The 20,039-nt window shown below is 37.4% G+C and overlaps 1 protein-coding gene across 1 annotated transcript in view; it reads right to left on the reverse strand.

Annotated features, from left to right (window-relative positions):
- The window catches only part of sns (sticks and stones), a 115,951-nt gene that overhangs the window by 23,656 nt on the left and 72,256 nt on the right, over positions 1–20,039 (reverse strand). Inside the window, 4 exon segments of the mRNA XM_068228528.1 lie at positions 12,056–12,479; positions 16,161–16,336; positions 17,828–18,118; positions 18,706–18,984. Of these exon segments, the coding sequence (XP_068084629.1) occupies positions 12,056–12,479; positions 16,161–16,336; positions 17,828–18,118; positions 18,706–18,984 (1,170 nt within the window).

The following is a 20,039-nucleotide window of genomic DNA, read 5'->3' on the forward strand; positions in this document are numbered from 1 at the left end:
GGTCAGCCAGAAAAGTAAAGTCCAAGTCAAGCAGAACTGTATTCACTGTGTATAGCAGAAATTCATGTGCAAGTGAGGAGGAAGGTGGTAGAAGGGCTGATTTACCCCAGTCAGGTAGTCCAAGCTCTCTTTTCTTTTGAACCTGAGACTTCGATTAATGGTGGACGAGAAAGATCTGCAGCCTTCTGCTTTTAATTTAATGAATGTGATGTTTCTGGTGGTTACCAAGAGAAATTGTAAACCTACGAATATTCCGCTTAAGTCCCAGAAAAGTGTAATGTAATATTTGTTCCTGGTTGTATTAGTTTCAAAAGCAGACATACCTCAGTCAAGATTTACTATTTGAAGAGTCAGCTGTGCTTGTGAATTTAACTAGGTTCTGCCCTTCTTCTGTCCTTTCTTCCTTTCATGTGAATATGAAATATCTGTCATGAAATATTGTAAATCAAAGGATTTTACTCACATCGATGTCCATTTTACAATTTTATGAACAATTCACATCAATATTATTGACAGCATGACTTGGAACTTTGGACAAGTTTGCAGATATTTTATTTTAAATGTCCTTATATATGAAAGTGTATTTTAATTTATATCTTACCAATCTATTGATGTGTTTTTACTGTATATCTTATGTATTTTGTGAAATATTCTAGACCATGATGTCCTCAGGAGAAGAAACTTGTTCTAGATTTAATAAATTATACATGTATTAGTAGGCGGACCGCTTAAATACAATAGTTAAGTTTATTCTTAAATATTCTCTACTTGAATAATTAGTTATAATTTTGCAATTAGACACAAATTTTTTATAAAAAAGAAATATGAGAAAACCTAATTTAAAGGAATAGCAACTCAGCTGCAAACATCATTCACATTTGTTTTTGAAGAACTCCTAAACAGGGACTTTTTCAATTTCCTTTTTGCAAATAAGCAGTTAACAAGCAATCACTACTGATCTGCATTTAGGGCAGTCACCCAGGTGGCAGATTCCCTATCTGTTGTTTTTCTAGCCTTTTCTTAAATGATCGCAAAGAAATTGGAAAATTATTGAACATTTCCCTTGGTAAGTTATTCCAATCCCTAACTCCCCTTCCTATAAACGAATATTTGCCCCAATTTGTCCTCTTGAATTCCAACTTTATCTTCATATTGTGATCTTTCCTACTTTTAAAGACACCACTCAAACTTATTCGTCTACTGATGTCCTCCCACACCATCTCTCCACTGACAGCTCAGAACATACCACTTAATCGAGCAGCTTGTCTCCTTTCTCCCAAGTCTTCCCAGCCCAAACTTTGCAACATTTTTGTAACGCTACTCTTTTGTTGGAAATCACCCAGAACAAATCGAGCTGCTTTTCTTTGTATTTTTTTCCAGTTCTTGAATCAAGTAATCCTGGTAAGGGTCCCATACACTGGAACCATACTCTAGTTGGGGTCTTACCAGAGACTTATATGCACTCTCCTTTACATCCTTACTACAACCCCTAAATACCCTCATAACCATGTGCAGAGATCTGTACCCTTTATTAACAATCATATTTATGTGATCACCCCAATGAAGGTCTTTTCTTATATTAACACCTAGGTACTTACAATGATCCCCAAAAGGAACTTTCACCCCATCAACATAGTAATACAAACTGGGAAGACTTTTCCTATTTGTGAAACTCACAACCTGACTTTTAACCCCGTTTATCATCATACCATCGCCCACCGTCCATCTCACAACACTATCGAGGTCACCCTGCAGCCACTCACAATCTTGTAACTTATTTCTCTGTACAAAATAACATCATCTGCAAACAGCCTTATGTCTGATTCCACTTCTTTACACATATCATTGACATATATGAGAAAACATAAAGGTCCAATAATACTGCCTTGAGGAATTCCCCTCTTAATTATTACGGGGTCAGATAAAGCTTCGCCTACTCTAATTCTCTGAGTTCTATTTTCTAGAAATATAGCCACCCATTCAGTCACTCTTTTTTCTAGTCTAATAGCACTCATTTTTGCCAGGAGTCTTCCATGTTCTACCCTATCAAATGCCTTAGGTAGGTCAATTGCAATACAGTCCATTTGGCCTCCTGTATCCAGGATATCTGCTATATCTTGCTGAAATCCTACAAGCTGAGCTTCAGTGGAATAACCTTTTCTAAACCCAAACTGCCTTCTGTCAAACCAGTTATTAATTTTGCAAATATGTCTAATATAATCAGACAGAATGCTTTCTCAAAGCTTACATGCAATGCATGTCAAACTGACTGGCCTGTAATTTTCTATCACTCTTTCCTTTATACACAGGGGCTACTATAGCAACTCTCTGTTCATTTGGTATAGCTCCTTCAACCAAACAATAATCAAATAAGTATTTCAGTTATGGTACTATATCCCAACCCATTGCCCAGAAATCTTATCAATTCCAGCTACTTTTCTAATTTTCAACTTTTGTATCTTACTGTAAATGTCATTGTTATCATAGGTAAATTTTAATACTTCCTTAGTATTACTCACATCTCCTATCTGGACATTATCCTTGTAACTAACAATCTTTACATACTGCTGACTGAATACTTCTGCCTTTTGAAGATCCTCGCATACACACTCCCCTTGTTCATTAATGATTCCTGAAATGTCCTTCTTTGAACCTGTTTCTGCCTTAAAGTATCTATACATACCCTTCCATTTTTCACTAAAATTTGTATGACCACCAATTATGCTTGCCACATGTTGAAAATAACAAAGAAAAACCAATATACATATATCCTAACAAAAGGAGTTCTAAAAAATTATTCTGCATTCGTTACATCTCATGAAAAGAAAATGTGATTATTTAAAACTCGAGTCCCATGCTTTGACTGAGAAAGGTTTACTGCACATTGTGGTTTGCAAGAGAGATTTTCGAGATTTTGGTTGTCGGCCTTGAGACTTCCAAGCGAGAAGAATTCCTATCTCTATTGAACAGTCCTAATGGAAGATAGATTTTGGATTGTACGGGAATTATTCACACATATAGGTATTTCTGTGACATCGGTGTTCCCAGTTTTATGACAGGACTTGCAGGTGTGCAAGATTTGTGCAAGTTGGTTGCTACACGAATTAACTGAGGTGCAGGCATGGACTCTATATGAGACATATCGTATCCATCTGGAGCAATTTCATTGCCAAGGAAACAACATTACGAATCAAATTATTGCAATTGGCAAAATCTCCTTGTAACGTACTTTTGCATTTTTTATGTATAATAAAATAAAGATTTCTATTCAAGTATCTTTCGATTGCCCCAGTCGTAAATTCCTGCATCTGGACCCAATTCCATGATAGCATTGAGAAGCATATTCCAGTAGTCTTTAAACACGTACAGAGGATTTTCATTGCTGCAGCTTTATTGGAAGATATAACACAGGTACCATGACTTACAAAACGATCCCCGTAGTTTAGTAAGAAGCAAGAGGTATACAACATTAGAACAAAGATAATTTCTCTTTTCATGAGGCAAGTAGTTTTCTCTGTTTAGTATGTTTAATGTTAGTTGAAGGTTATGAAATTCAATCTTCATTCAACTGTTATACAGTATTCAATACTGTTCATGTTAAAGGATACTGAGCCATTTAAATACAGTGAATGAGCTGTTAGAATACATAAGCTACATGCAGATTGTTAGTGGGCTTAAGGAGCTTTGTAGATTAATTAAGCACACAAGAAGTTAGCAATCAGATTTTGTAGATCAAGGGTTTAGTAAAAAGCAATAAATAGAAAGGATTTTTATTACTAGCACAGGAAAGTTAGCACTCTGGCAAATTCAACTAGTCACAAAATTTTTAGTTCTTCAGAACAAAACTGGGCATTGCTGACACTTGATGTAGGATGGCTTCCTTTGACTCTTTCACTGCAGCAATTTTTACAATGCAAGAACCCTTAACTATGTAATTAAATCAAGAAATTAGAAAGTAGGTTGGTATTTTAAAATGTTATTTTTTATGTATGATAAGTCATAGCATACAATACAAAACAAAACAAAACAAAACAAAACATGAAATCCATGTATTTTTTTGCCTTTGTGGTCCAACCTGTGATCAATGATTCAATGAAACTTTTTTGCTTGACATATTGAAAGATGGACACGTAGCAGTAAACCAATGTCTTTTGGGAAAATTTGCCTATAATACTGATTTAAGACACAATCTCATCCCATTGTCTATTGAATATCTTCCAATATTTACACAATCCATTTTTGGTAACTTAAACATGGTGGCAAGTCAAATGTTTTATCTGAACATTGTTCAGTATGCCTGTTTGTTTCTGTTGCCACATGCTCAAACACAGACAGTAGCATGAATTGAAGAAATGCCTTGTATGAAACAGAAAGATCGAAACATCACTCTTTACTACTAAACCAAAATTAGCACTGTCACACAAATATGATTTATTTGTTTTTTATTATTACTAATATTCCACTATTCAAGTACAACTTCACGACCATCATCATTGTTACTTTCTTATGAACTATCACTTGACTCATTAACATTATCATCACTACTTCCCATGTCCACATTTACGGACAAATCTGAACTAAAATTTACCACTAAAAGATGATAGATTTCTTCACTGTCATTACTAATGTTACTCCACATGCTTACAGCTGCTCAGTACTGGCCAGAGAGCAGAGAAGAATATCGGTGGGCAGGCAATAGCAAATAAATACATACCTACTGCTGACCAAAATACTATGTGTACTAGAGTTTCGAGGTTGTTTATGAAATAACCAACAGACCTTCAGAAAATCCAATAGCCCCATCATTTTTCTTCTTTCATTTCACGCTAGGTAATGTAGGTATGGAATTTTTAATTTATATTTTAATATTTATTGCAGGGGGAACACAAAAAAAGCATTTATTTTAACAAAAAGCATGTTTCAACCATGCATCAAATGTTTCTCCAAAACATATCCCAAAACATATCATCTGATCAAATCCAAATTTTAACACAATATACATTGGGATGTTTTACATATTGTTTATAAATTCTGAAATTTTATGGTTTGAAGAAAAAAGTTATCAATTTTGTAAGGTAACTTTTTCTTTTGCATTCTTGGTTATGTTGTGATCTTTATATATCCAATGGTTATGCTGTATGACTATGAAATACGAAAATGAATTCACTTTTTTATTTCAATTTGTATTTGTGTTGGGAAGAATGACATGGATAAGCAGCAGGCCGATGCAGGGAAAGACGTGCAACGTTGCCATGATAGTGCGGGACACCACGCCATGTTACGCCTTGCTCAGAGTTGAATCTACTAGATTACAAGGTGCATGTACAGTAACATTAGTTTCGCCATATACTTAAAAGGTTCCTCCGGTATTTAATGATTATCTATGATTAGCATTGAAACAAATGGAACTAAAAGGTCATGAAAAACACTTCCCATCAGCTTTTCTCATGCGAGCTTTGGACCTCCAATAGCAGCTTTAAAAATCTTACCATACGCTTGGTTTTTGTAGTGTACACTCCTTTGACTGCACTGCACTCTACCAAAGAAAATTCCAGCACCATGGCTAAATGGTTGGCATAGTTAGCTCAAGGGGTTTGTTTCCAGCTAGGCCGGGGATTTTAATCTCAATTGGTTAATTTGTCTGGCTCGGGAGCTGGGTGTATGTGATGTTTTCAACATTAGTAAATGTAAACATTAGTAAAAGGCATATGACAGTGTCCCCAGGACGAAAGTTTGGGACAGTCTGGTGCAAAAAGGAATTGGACAGGGATTAATAAAACTGATCATGGCATTGTATAAGGAATGTTGCAGTTGCATGCAAACACAAGTTGGTTCAAAATAACTAGTGGGCTGAGACAGGGAAGTGTTCTGTTACCAATCCTGTTTACAATAGTAATGGATGACATCATGAGAACAGCAAAAGCAGCATATGGAGGAAGAGAAATGAACATGATGTTATTTGCAGATGATATTGTGATTTGGGGAGAAGACGACAGAAAGGTTCAAGAACAGTTGAATGTTGTGAATGGGAAGATCGAAGAATGTGGATTGAAAATAAGTGTAGAAAAGAGTAAAACTCTTGTTATGACTAGAAGGGAGAAAGAAGGGAAAGGTCAGATTAGACTTGCAGACAAGCCCCTGGAAGTAGTGGAAACGTTTAAATACCTGGGGAGTGTATTAATTAATGGAGAATGCTCGACTGGATGCTGAGATTAGTAAAAGGATTCAAGCTGGAAGTTGTTTCTATCATAGTGTAAGAAACATGTTATGGGACAAAGATGTGCCAACAGAAGCAAAGGATACTATGTACAAGATGTATTACGTACCCGTAACAACTTACGGAGCAGAAACTTGGACAATGACAAAGAAGGATGAGAGTCGAATACAGGCAGCTGAAATGAAGTTCTTGAGGAGTATGATACAGAAGAGTAGAAGAGACAAAATAAGGAATGAGAAAATCCAGGAAGAAATTGGAGTGGAAAAATTGAATGATAGAATAGAGAAGAGCCGACTAAGATGGTTTGGGCACATAAAGCAAGTGAGTGACGAAATAATGCCAAAAAAGGTGATGGAAATGCAAATCCAAGGAAGGAGAGGCCGTGGACGACCACGATTGAGATGGAAGGATATCATCCAACGCAGCATTATAGAAAGAAACCTGGACTGGGACACAGTGTTGGAGGAGTGGTGGAAAGACCGAAGAAAGTGGAGAGGAACCATATTTGCCCCTACCCGGCTACAGCTGGATAAAGGGAAATGATGATGATGATGATGATGATGATAAATGTCTTTCGTAGGGCTCCATCCTCACAGACATGCAGGCCACCTACAGGCAGTCTACTAGAAAAAGACCTGCACCAGGCCTCTTTGGAGGCCATACACCATTATTATTAGCAGTGAAAAAGTGTATGAGATAAACTTGAAAATAAAACTGTAATAATTCCTGATATAAAATATCATGCAGCCTGTTATTTCAGTACACGAACTTCCTGAGACCTGTGGAAAACCACAAGTTAATGTATAAAATTAGTGTTGTCAGTTAATAATAATAATAATAATAATAATAATAATAATAATAATAATAATAATAATAATAATAATAATAATACACTGACTGACAGTGACAATGCAACACCAAGGAGGAGTGGTTCGAAAGGGATGAAAGTTGGGGAAAAAACAGAGATGGCACGGATGAATAATTGATGTTTATTTCAAACCGATATGCAGGTTACACAATGCGCACGGCATCGACTCAGTAGGATGTAGGACCACCGCGAGCGGCGATGCACGCAGAAACACGTCGAGGTACAGAGTCAATAAGAGTGCGGATGGTGTCCTGAGGGATGGTTCTCCATTCTCTGTCAACCATTTGCCACAGTTGGTCGTCCGTACGAGGCTGGGGCAGAGTTTGCAAACGGCGTCCAATGAGATCCCACACGTGTTCGATTGGTGAGAGATCCGGAGAGTACGCTGGCCACGGAAGCATCTGTACACCTCGTAGAGCCTGTTGGGAGATGCGAGCAGTGTGTGGGAGGGCATTATCCTGCTGAAACAGAGCATTGGGCAGCCCCTGAAGGTACGGGAGTGCCACCGGCCGCAGCACATGCTGCACGTAGCGGTGGGCATTTAACGTGCCTTGAATACGCACTAGAGGTGACGTGGAATCATACGCAATAGCGCCCCAAACCATGATGCCGCGTTGTCTAGCGGTAGGGCGCTCCACAGTTACTGCCGGATTTGACCTTTCTCCACGCCGATGCCACACTCGTCTGCGGTGACTATCACTGACAGAACAGAAGCGTGACTCATCGGAGAACACGATGTTCCGCCATTCCCTCATCCAAGTTGCTCTAGCCCGGCACCATGCCAGGCGTGCACGTCTATGCTGTGGAGTCAATGGTAGTCTTTTGAGCGGACGCCGGGAGTGCAGGCCTCCTTCAACCAATCGATGGGAAATTGTTCTGGTCGATATTGGAACAGCCAGGGTGTCTTGCACATGCTGAAGAATGGTGGTTGACGTGGCGTGCGGGGCTGCCACCGCTTGGCGGCGGATGCGCCGATCCTCGCGTGCTGACGTCACTTGGGCTGCGCCTGGACCCCTCGCACGTGCCACATGTCCCTGCGCCAACCATCTTCGCCACAGGCGCTGCACCGTGGACACATCCCTATGGGTATCGGCTGCGATTTGACGAAGCGACCAACCTGCCCTTCTCAGCCTGATCACCATACCCCTCGTAAAGTCGCCTGTCTGCTGGAAATGCCTCCGTTGACGGCGGCCTGGCATTCTTAGCTATACACGTGTCCTGTGGCACACGACAACACGTTCTACAATGACTGTCGGCTGAGAAATCACGGTACGAAGTGGGCCATTCGCCAACGCCGTGTCCCATTTATCGTTCGCTACGTGCGCAGCACAGCGGCGCATTTCACATCATGAGCATACCTCAGTGACGTCAGTCTACCCTGCAATTGGCATAAAGTTCTGACCACTCCTTCTTGGTGTTGCATTTGCTCTGTCAGTCAGTGTAATAATAAAAATAATAATAATAATAATAATAATAATAATAATAATAATAATAATAATAATAATAATAATAAAAAAACCATGTAATCTCTTTTCTGTACCATAATAAGCAAGGATCTATTTACCAGACAAGTCATTTTCTCATGCATTTTTTAACAGCAATCATGAGAAAAGCTGAATGGAAATCTTTTTCATGACCTCTTAATACAGATGCTAATCGCAGATAATAATTAAATGCCAGAGGAAACTTTTAAGCAAATAGAGAAGCAAATATTAATATATGTGCAACTTGTAATCAGTAGATTTAACTCCGCGTGAGGCGTGGTATGGCATGGTGTCCCACGCTATCGTGGCAACGCCACATGGCTTTCCCTGCATTGACTGGCTACTCATCCATATTATTCATACAAACTGATATAAAAAAATGTGAATTCATATATGTATTTCACAGTCATACAGCGTAACCACTGGATATATATAAAGATCGCAATGCGACCAAGAATTCAATTTTCCAACCACACCGAGCCAAGAAAAGGTTACCTTACAAAACTCTTAACTTTTTTCTTGGATATATAAAATTCTGAAATTTATGAACAATGTATAAAACATCCCAATGCATACTGTGTTAAAATTTGGATTTGATCAGATGATGGGTTTCAGAGAATGTCTGATTTGATGCATGGTTGAAACACTTAAAAACTAGCATTTTTTGTGATAAAAAGTATTAAAATAAAAATAAAAAATTTGAAACCTACATGATCTAATGTGAAATGAAATGAGGAAAACAATTTTTTGTAGGCCTGTTTGTTATTTCATAAACAACCACCAAACTAGAGTGAACATAATTTTTTTGGTTGACAGTAATACCCATGGTTTTGACTTAAACAGTATTCTCAGTACCGGTACATGCCCAAGGGATGCATAAAAATATATGCCAGTGCATTATTATCTACCACATTATTAACAATGCTGGCATGAGCAGCAGTGGCTAAACACCAAGTCTACTGCCATGGTGACACTTCATCAAAATAAGTTGACAAAAGTCTACTGCTGCAGTGAAAGAGTTAAGTTTCACCTAGTACTTTGATCTTTCCCCTACACTGATATAGATAAATATTAAAAATACTCGCACAAAATTGACTGCACTCTAACCATCAGCCCCTGATGATCAAAATTAACACTAAGATCATCAATGCCAGAAGAGAAATTACAGGTCATTAAGAAAAAGGAAAGAGAAAGAGAGAATATACACATTTCAATTGTGATACTACATTTCTGTATCTAATGGCATTTTGTTTGCAATTAAATAAAATCTACAATCCAGAAGATCAGTAGTTTCGTAGAAGTAATGCAAAATATTTCAAACTTATTACAGTTAGTAGGATGCCATGCTGTCTCATCTAGCACTACTTCAAACCCGGGCCATCACCTATTTGAAAATATTTAAAACAATTTACATACTGAAAACAATGTTATTACATAGAAACCAAACACTGTAGTAAACTGGACAAAAGTATACAAATAATAATACAGAGAACTTTCCAGTCAGTCCAAATGATAAATATGGCTGCCTTATATCTCAGGTATGTATGTATGTATGTACAGTAAAATCTCATTAAGAAGTTTCTGCAGGGGACAAGGAAAAAGAATGTGTTAAGCAAGAAAACGTACTATTGAATACACAAATAAAAACTATCTAACAGGGATATGGAAACACTAGATACAATTTTTGCCGACATAATGTGATTTTACGTCATATATCCATGGGTACAGTGAAACCTCTATGAGAAGAGAATATTAAAAGGTGTGAAAACAGCCTCAAGGCTGGTCAAATCACCAACAATTCTGCCATCAGCTGTCACAGACAGCTTGGGCATCACTGAAGAAGCATCGCAAAGAACTGAGGAATGAGATAGTACCCTGGCATTCTGAGCCTAAGATGATGAGTTTCATCCTGGCTCAGTCAGGTATTTTTTGTTGGTGCTCAAATATGCCAGCATTATATCAGTAGAGTTACTCTTGTGGGACAACTTTATCTATTTTCTCTATTCATCATCATCATCGTCATCATCATCATCATCATCATCATCATCATCATCATCATCATCATCATCATCATCATCATCATTTCCCTTTGTCCAGCTGTAGCCGGGGCAAATATGGTTCCTCTCCACTTTCTTCGGTCCTTTCACCACTCCTCCTCCAACACTCTGTCCCAGTACAGGTTTCTTTCTATAATACTGCATTGGATTGTATTCTTCCATCTCAATCGTGGTTGTCCACAGCCCCTCCTTCCTTGCATTTGCATTTTCCTCACCTTTTTTGGCATTCTTTCGTCACTCATTCGCTTTACGTGCCCAAACCATCTTAATCGGCTCCTCTCTATTCTGTCATTCATTTTTTCCACTCCAATTTCTTCCCGGATTTTCTCATTCCTTATTTTGTCTCTTCTACTCTTCTGTATCATACTTCTCAAGAACTTCATTTCGGAAGCCTGTATTCTTTGCTTCCAAGGGCACATCTTTGTCCCATAACATGTTTCTTACACTATGATAGAAACAACTTCCAGCTTGAAGCCTTTTACTAATTTCGGCATCCAGTCGAGCATTCTCCATTAATTCACTCCCCAGGTATTTGAACATTTCCACTACTTCCAGGGGCTTGTCTGCAAGTCTGATCTGACCTTTCCCTTCTTTCTCCCCTCTAGTCATAACAAGAGTTTTACTCTTTTCTACACTTATTTTCAATCCACATTCTTCGATCTTCCCATTCACCACATTCAACTGTTCTTGAACCTTCCTGTCATCTTCTCCCCAAATCACAATATCATCTGCAAATAATAACATGTTCATTTCTCTTCCTCCATATGCTGCTTTTGCTGTTCTCAAGATGTCATCCATTACTATCGTAAACAGGATTGATGATAGAACACTTCCCTGTCTCAGCCCACTAGTTATTTTGAACTAACTTGTCCTGCCAACTTGTGTTTGCATGCAACTATATCATTATCTAATTGTAATAATTTTTATTTGGAACTTATTTATTTTATTTTTTCTCCAACTAAGACAATTGGGCTACCATGTCTAATGAACTGACTGACTGAAAACCTCCCTTTATTTGAGATTCAATGTAATTAGCATTGGAACTGATGTTAAATATTATGTTAATAAGCTAAAAATCCTTGTTTTCATATGACATGTCATGGCAAAATTTAATTTAGCTAGAAACTAGCAAGAAATAGGAATTTACAGTATTGTGATCTCACCTTTCAGTAAATAAAACATAATTTTTCAGTTCCATGAATTTATGGGGGGGAAAGAAAAAAATTAGTTACATTTTTTATAAATGAAAATCATCCATATTAAACTGGTGTTTAACCTTATGAAACATATATCTTTTCATTAAGTTCTTTGAATGCATTTAGTGAAAAATTATATAAAATGGTGGAAGTCTAAAGTCTAATTAATTACTGTAATGATGAGTAAATATTAATTAAAGTGATACTGTCAGAGAAATCATATAACTACTCACTGGAAGTCTTTGCTCTCAAGATGTCGGGCAAATACTTGCTGCTGCCGAGCTTGTTGAAGGCCATGATGCTGAAAGTGTAATCAGTTGACATGGCAAGGCCAGTGATGGTGTAAGAAGTAGCATTTTCTTGTGTGACATCAACATAATGATAGCCTTCTGGCATTAAACCTGTAGGTCGGTAGCGTAACCGATATGTTGGTTCCATGCCACCACTGAAGCCAGGGATCCACGACAGTGTCACTGCATCATGTGTGACATTTGTAACAGTTAGAGATGATGGAGGATCTGGGGCAGAGGTCACATCAAGTTTCACCACTGTTGTTGCAAAGCCCATTTCATTGCTTGCTACACAGTCGTAACCCCCATAGTCCGATGGTCGTACGTATCTTACAAGAAGAATGGACTCGTAAGTTACAAGATCCAGCTGGAAAATATAAAATCAGTGTAAAAAATTACAGTAATAAAATGCAGAGCAATGCTAAACAATTACATTTATAACTTACTAAAAAACAATACATATAGTTATGGAGCATTTAATAAGGTCATTAAACTTCTGCATTTCATAGCAGCCAAACTATCACTCAGAATCTTCTTATTCTTTCTGGATTTTTTCTCCCACTTATTTGAGGTCAACACTAATTATTGTGGATTAAGCCCATTTTTATGGACAGGTGCCTGTACTAATGCTAACTAACCCTATGTGGAGAGATGTAGTATTTTAACTATTGTGCATTTCTGTGGTGGTTAATAGTGTGATGTGCTGTAAATAATCATAATCATAATAATCCCCATTGTGACCAGCAATCAAACCTGGACCCCCCTGAACCAAACGCCACTATGCTGACTGTTCTGCCAAAGAGCTGGACATTCTATCTTTGGATGTTCTATTTCAAATCACTTATACTCTATGTTTATTTATTCACAATTTAGGTGGTATAAAATTCCTTTCTTTTCTGACTTTTGAGCTCACTCTGGCTGTGAAGAGCTTCCATTTGATTCTAACACATCATTTATACAATCCTTTGTTATATTTTATAAGCATTCTGAAAAGATTTATAAGATTTTGTGCATGTACTTTTTGTAAGCCTAACTATGCAGATTCAGACACTGGTTGTGTGATATGCTTTGTCATAATAGCAACCATGAATCAGGAAAGAACAAATTGCCAGAATGACCCTGCTCTTCATTGAATTGGTAGTCTGGCAAGTTCCATATGTTATGATAGGTGTATATTTGAGTCTTCTGCATACAGTTGAACTATTTAAAGACATGTATTTTGTAACTATCTGCATGATGGTATTTGGCTACATGTTTTAGTAAAATTGCCATGGACAAGCTGCCATAGAATGAATTGGATAATAGCTTAAATTAAGATTCTTCTTAAATACATAAAATTGTTTAATTTCCACTGAAAGGAATGTTCAACTATGCTAGTCAATTTAATAACATTTTACTCAAAAGGTCAAATACAATTCAGAAGGCAGTCAGTATCAACTATCAGTCCACTGCAAGGGAGCATGCAGAGCCTGTCCAATAATATGAATTACTGAGATGTTATCTATAAAAATGTCTGAATTTAATTATTTGAAGATTTTGGGAAAGTAAATTGTAATTATTTTAACATACTGGGAAGAAATATAACTAGCAGAGCTTTCATCAGGGCTGGCTTTTTCTTACCCTGTACTGCCAAACAATTCAGCTCTCAGTTCTAACTCAAGTAAGACTCCAGATGGGTGATAACATAAAAGTTAAACCAAAGTAACAAAAATAAAAGCTTTTGAAGATCTGTCTTTGAAGGAATGATGGATGGAATTTGTAGCTTATGATCTATTGTTGTTTGGCTTAGTGTCATTGTGTTAATATGAGTGATTTATGACTACTCACTATTCTAGTCATGGTAAATCATGTGAATTCAAGAGAGTCTTAATCATTTCAGTTAACAAAAGGAGAAGTTATGATATAAATTTCAAATTGCTTCTTTTACAAGAGGCAAAAATCTATATAAATAAAGTTGTAGCAGGTCTGCTGTCTGTAATTTTGTTTGTTTTGCCAATTTTTCAGATATTAATCCATTTTATGTCAACTCAAGACCATATCAGTGGTTTTTATTTTTCGTGTCTGTTTGCCTGTTCCACCATCATGTGAAACGGCTGGATAGCTCTCAACCAAACTTCATATTAAGAGTATACTCATCCCGAGGAAAGTTTTGATATTCATATGACTTAAAAATGTCTGAATAGACATAGGTTTATAGGAAAATCAGAACAGTTTTCTTCCATTTTCTCTTACACTATTGATTTTCTGTAAAAATACATGGACTATATGTGAAACGTCCCTTCCTTATAAACAACTTTTGTTTTGTACATAATTTTGCTTATTCTTCAAATGACGGAGAAACATACTATTTTCTGCAGGTCTCATGCTCTGCATTGAGTGCCCGATAGACCGACAATGAACCTACAGGTTACCATGGCAATGTCTCTGACTGCTTGCCAGCAGGGAAGTAACGTATTGCCATTTTTGTCATCATTCCTGTAAACTCGTGGGTGTTCCTTGGGTAGAAAGCAAAAGAGACATTAATCGGCCATTATGTACGATATTGGTGGAATACCGTTGGAGGCTACACTTATCCTCAGATAGCACTAAGGCGCGTTGTTAATATTTGAACAGTACTGCGGAGTGTAGCCCATTATTTCACACTGTAAGGTGTTTTCTGGTACAGTATTTGCTATCATTTTTACTGTATTTCTATTCCACTTCTGTTTTCTGCTTTAATTTCTTGCCTCTGCCTTGCCTCTTTAGGCTTAAGTCATCCTCTTATCTGTTTATCTAAGAATCCATGCACCTAAATTTCTCCTCTGTTGCCACCTTCTTATATCCATAATTCATACCATCACAATTTATTGAGGGGTGTTTTATTTTCCAATACATCCACTTGGTATTTATGTATTTGTCCTATCCAACTGTCCTCAGTTATAATCCCATTTCCTATTAATTTTCAACTTTCTTAACTGTATCACTTTCTTCCTTAATTTGTCCTTACGTGTGCAATTGGTAATCCCAAAACCTGGAAACTGTTCTTTGGGGAAAAATTCCAAGCTGTTCAAGTGTATAACTTTTGGCCCCTGAAAATATCGAAATATGGATGCATTTTAATGACGGTGCAGACCTTCATTTCGGGGTAGGTTTTTTCTAAACGGTAAGTTGTATTTAAAAACTGATAACACAATTGCAGTTCAATTTGGAGAGATCTACAGCTATGGTCCTATGATTTATTATTGTGTTTCAATTGTTGATACATTAGATAGCGCTGCATTTCTCGATTATAATAAAATATCTCTAACTCAATTGTGACTGGCATTAGGAAAATGGGCCTGTCTTTATAATGAAAACTCCATCTCTACTGTGAATGGCGGTTGTGAAGTGAGCCTGCCGTTATAGTAGAAATTCCCAAACTCGATTGTGATGGCAGTAGGGAATGTGGCCTACCATTATTGTCAAAACTTCCCCAATGCCTACCTTACATCGGAAGCAATGTATTGCGCCCTCCCTGTTTTGTTTTTCAGATAGCGCTAAGAGACATGCAGTTTAATATAATCTTACTCACTGTCTTTACAGTAATTTACGGAGAAATCTGTATACAATGTAGAATACTGTAGTGAAGCACGGGTACATTTGCTAGTGTACTAATAACGTACAGGCTGTGGAAAAATTTGGTGTTTCTGAGTGTCTGGTAGTGGAAAGACAAAGAGAATGCCAGCACATCAAGAAAAGCATTCAGAGGACCAAAGAGAGACTTGTTATTGAATTTTTATAGAGAAATGTAACCAGGCTTCTTCAAGAAGTGAAGTTATTAGAATCAAGACATTGGATATAGGAGAGCTTAAATATGTTGTAAATACATTCATTATAATTTTCCTTGTAATACTTCCCAAAAATTTAGGATTGTGTTGAGGTTATCTTATATTCAGGAGAATGCAGTATCTCTTTATTGTAGCAGCATCAAGATTTTCTGCTTATCACCATTACATGGCCTTGTGTCCTATTAGTCACATTCCAATAAAATGCATATGAATAGAGTACATGGTACAAACAACAAACTTACTTGACGAACTTCTATGAAGTATTTCTCTGTTGTGTTTACTGGAATGGTAGCTCCTTCTCTAGACCATTTGAATCGTACAGCAGGAGCTCCAGATGCTCGGCATATCAATCGACCTGTGTCTCCTGTGTTGCTAGCAGCTTTGGCAATCATAGGAGATGTATCAATCTCTGGTTTATCTGCAAAAGAATAATTTTTTGTTACAAATTGCTTTATTATTAATAATCTTTACCATAATGGCCAGTATTGGGTCCGTATTGACTTAACCACAGTAAATAGAGAGATGGATGGACGATCTGCCTAGTCAATACTATGTGTTAAAAAATTATATTTACATTTCACATTTATATCATATCTAGTACATATGCACATCTCTCCACATAAGGTTAGTAACTTAAGGGCACCCTGCCGTAAAACAGGCCCAAATCCACACGTGTGACACAGCTTGCACCCGCGACCCCATAGGCATGGGAAAAGCGGTGGAAGAAGAAGAGGAAGAAGACCCTGTAACGATCAAGAGAGAGGTTCTGCAAGGCAGTATTATTGGACCTTTATATTTTCTTACATATATACATGATATGAGTAAAGAACTGGAATCACAGGTAAGGCTTTTTGTGGATGATGTTATACTGCGTTGTTGTTGTTGTTGTTTGTCCAACCCTTGCCCCGTTTCCGTACGGGGTTGGGTATGAAGTGAGATGAATCTGTTGTGGCGGGTTTTTATGACCGGATGCCCTTCCTGACGACAACCTCATCAGAGGAGTTAATGAGATGAAATGAATGACGTGATATATGATAGTAGGAAGAGGGTGAAACCTGGTGCCGGCACATAGCCTACTTCTGTTGAATAGCACCAAGGGGTCTGCTCAAGGCTTAACGTCCCCATCCGACGGACGAATCACCATCAACAGCGTCATATGCCCTCACTCCATATGAGCACTGTGGAGAGGTTTGGAATTTAATCCAGGCTTTTGGCATGCAATCTAGTGATTAGAAATTGTATACCACCACCTACCCTACCCTGCCGGCCAACATTCTGACGGTGAAGTTTCTTCGATCAACGGGACTCGAACCGGCTAGCCTCGGTGTCAGACCGTTTAGACTTCAGCGCCTTAACGATCATGGCCACCAGCCGGGCTCGATGATGTTATACTGTATGAAGTAATAAATAAGTTTCAGGATTCCAAGCAACTACAAGAAGACTTTGGCAATGTTCATTCGAGAACTGGAAAAGATCCAAATGAAAATAGCATGATTTGTCCTGGGTGATTTCTGGCAAAAGAATAGTATTACAAAAATGTTAAGAAACTTTGGGCTGGCAAGAGTTCGGAGTAAGGAGATGAGCTGTTCGACTAAGCGATATGTTCCAAGAAGTCTGTGGAGAGTTGGCATGGAATGACATTAGTAGATGAATAAGCTTGAATGGAGTTTTTAGGAAAGTTCACAATATGAAGATAGTTGGAATTCAAGAGGACAAATTGGGGCAAATATTAGTTTAGAGGAAGAGAAAGGACAAGAATAATTTACCAAGAAAGATGTCCAATAAATTTCCAACTTACTTGAAATTTCAAGAATTGTACAGATCAATTTTTGTCACATTCTAGCTGATATGCAAAAAGGAGGTAGGTTTGATCCTGTCAATATTAACAAGAGCAAATAACTTAACTTACATTTAACAATGAGATGTATAGATTTCCTTGATTCATTGCCAATGCCATTATTGGCAACACAGTCAAATGGCCCATTGTCTTCTCGGGTTGGTTTCTGCACTAGGAGATATGAGGTACCATTACGGTATGAAATCACAGTGTTTTCCTCCATTTTGCTTTCACTGTATGCTGGATGATGCCATGTGAAGTGGCTTTCACTCAGTGGATTACCTTCAGCTACACAATATAACTGAGCATCTTCACCAGGAGAGATCACTACAGACTCTGGAGCATCTCTGATTACAGCTGCATCTGTAAGTAAAAAATACCAGAACTTATAAGAATGAAGTTTCTATGATTAAAGCTGCTGACTAAATGATAATATTAGTGAATGTGACCAATTCAGTGTAAAAGTTTTCAGATGATACTCAAATTTAACATACTGTACCACGCATGCTCTATAATGTAAAATATTTGATCAAAAGTATCTGAACACCTACTCGAAATGGTCCCCTAAGTAGATATTTCATTTTCATGACTGCACTGTAGTTGAAATAAACTTTCACCTTATTAGGTTATATTGAGAACATATAGTAGGCCTAATATTCAGAGATGTAAAAAATAAAAAAAAAATCAACTGGACACCAGTGCAAACCAAACTCATAACCTTTTGATTTCATGTTGGGTATTCTACTGACTGAGCTAAGGTGGTACTCTTGGAAAGTATTTGTGCTATTGTGGGCACTATTACCAGCACAACAAATTTACATCTTGAAATTTACAAACACATCAACTTGGGAAAAGACAATTATGGTGTATTATAGATCTTGCAAGACCAAAGACCCATTTCATTAAACATAAGTAATATGTAAGGGGATTAAAATGTCTGTGTAACTTACATTGCACTGTGACATTGGTGGTAACTGTTGTTGATCCCTCACTGTTAACAGCTTCACAGGTATATGTGCCAGCATCTTCCTTGCGAAGACGTGTGATGTTGAGGATAGGACCATCAGCTACTACTCTGGAATCTTGACTTTTGGTAGCCACTGACCCATCTTTACTCCATGTGTAGGATATACTGGAAGGATTTCCTTTTGCCTGAAGTGCCAGAACCAATGGTTGTCCCTCAGTACCTAACTGCATCTCCTTCGGAACATCCTCAAATATAGGCTTGTCTGTAAATCACACAATTCTTTTATAAATAAAATCAATCAATCAATCAATCAATCAATCAATCAATCAATCAATCAATCAATCAATCAATCAATCAATCAATCAATCAATCAATCAATCTGCATTTGGGGCTGTTACCCAGTTGGCAAATTGTGTAACTAGTCTATTCTTAAATCAGTTATCAAACATTTCCCTTGATAAATTATTCAGATCCATAATTCCTATTCCGCTAAATGAATATTTACTCCAATCCGTCCTCTTGAATCCCAATTTTACCTTCATATTATGATCTTTCCTAATTTTAAAAGCCCCACTAAAGCTTATTCAAGCTTATTATTCTACTAATGTCATTCCATGCCATCTCTCCACTGACAGCTCAGAATATACCACTTAGTTGAGCAGGTAGTCTTTCTCCCAAGTCTTCCCAGCCAAAAGTCTGGAACATTTTTGTAATGCTACTCTTTTCTTAGAAATCACCCAGTACAAATCATGCTACTTTCCTTTGGATCTTGTTCAGGTCTCATATAAAGTAATCCTGTGCGGGTCTCGTACACTGGAACCATAATGTAATTGGGGTCTCGCACTCTGTCCTTTACATCCTTACTACAAACCATAAATACCCTCATAATTATATGAAGAGATCTGTAACCTGTATTTACGATCTGTTTAATGTGATTACTCCAATGAAGATCTTTCCTTATATTAACACATTAGTACTTACAATACAGTGATCTCCAAGAGGTACTATTACCCCATCAACACATTAATTACAACTGAGAGGACTTCTCCTCTTGGTAAAAGCTGCATTCTGATGTTTCATCCAATTTACAATCATACTACTGTCTGTTGTCAATCTGCAACTTATTCATTGCATCATTTGCAAAAAGCCTTATGTGTGATACAGTTCTAAACATAAAGGTCCAATAATACTGTCTTTTATGAACCTCCCCTCTTAATCATTACACTAATTTTCTGTTCTATTTTCTGGAAATTTAGCCAACCCATCCACCTCTTTTGTCTCATCCAATAACTTTCATTTTTATCAGTAGTCTCCCAT

Source organism: Anabrus simplex, chromosome 7 (assembly GCF_040414725.1).
Source record: "Anabrus simplex isolate iqAnaSimp1 chromosome 7, ASM4041472v1, whole genome shotgun sequence".
Classification (NCBI taxonomy): Eukaryota; Metazoa; Arthropoda; class Insecta; order Orthoptera; family Tettigoniidae; genus Anabrus; species Anabrus simplex.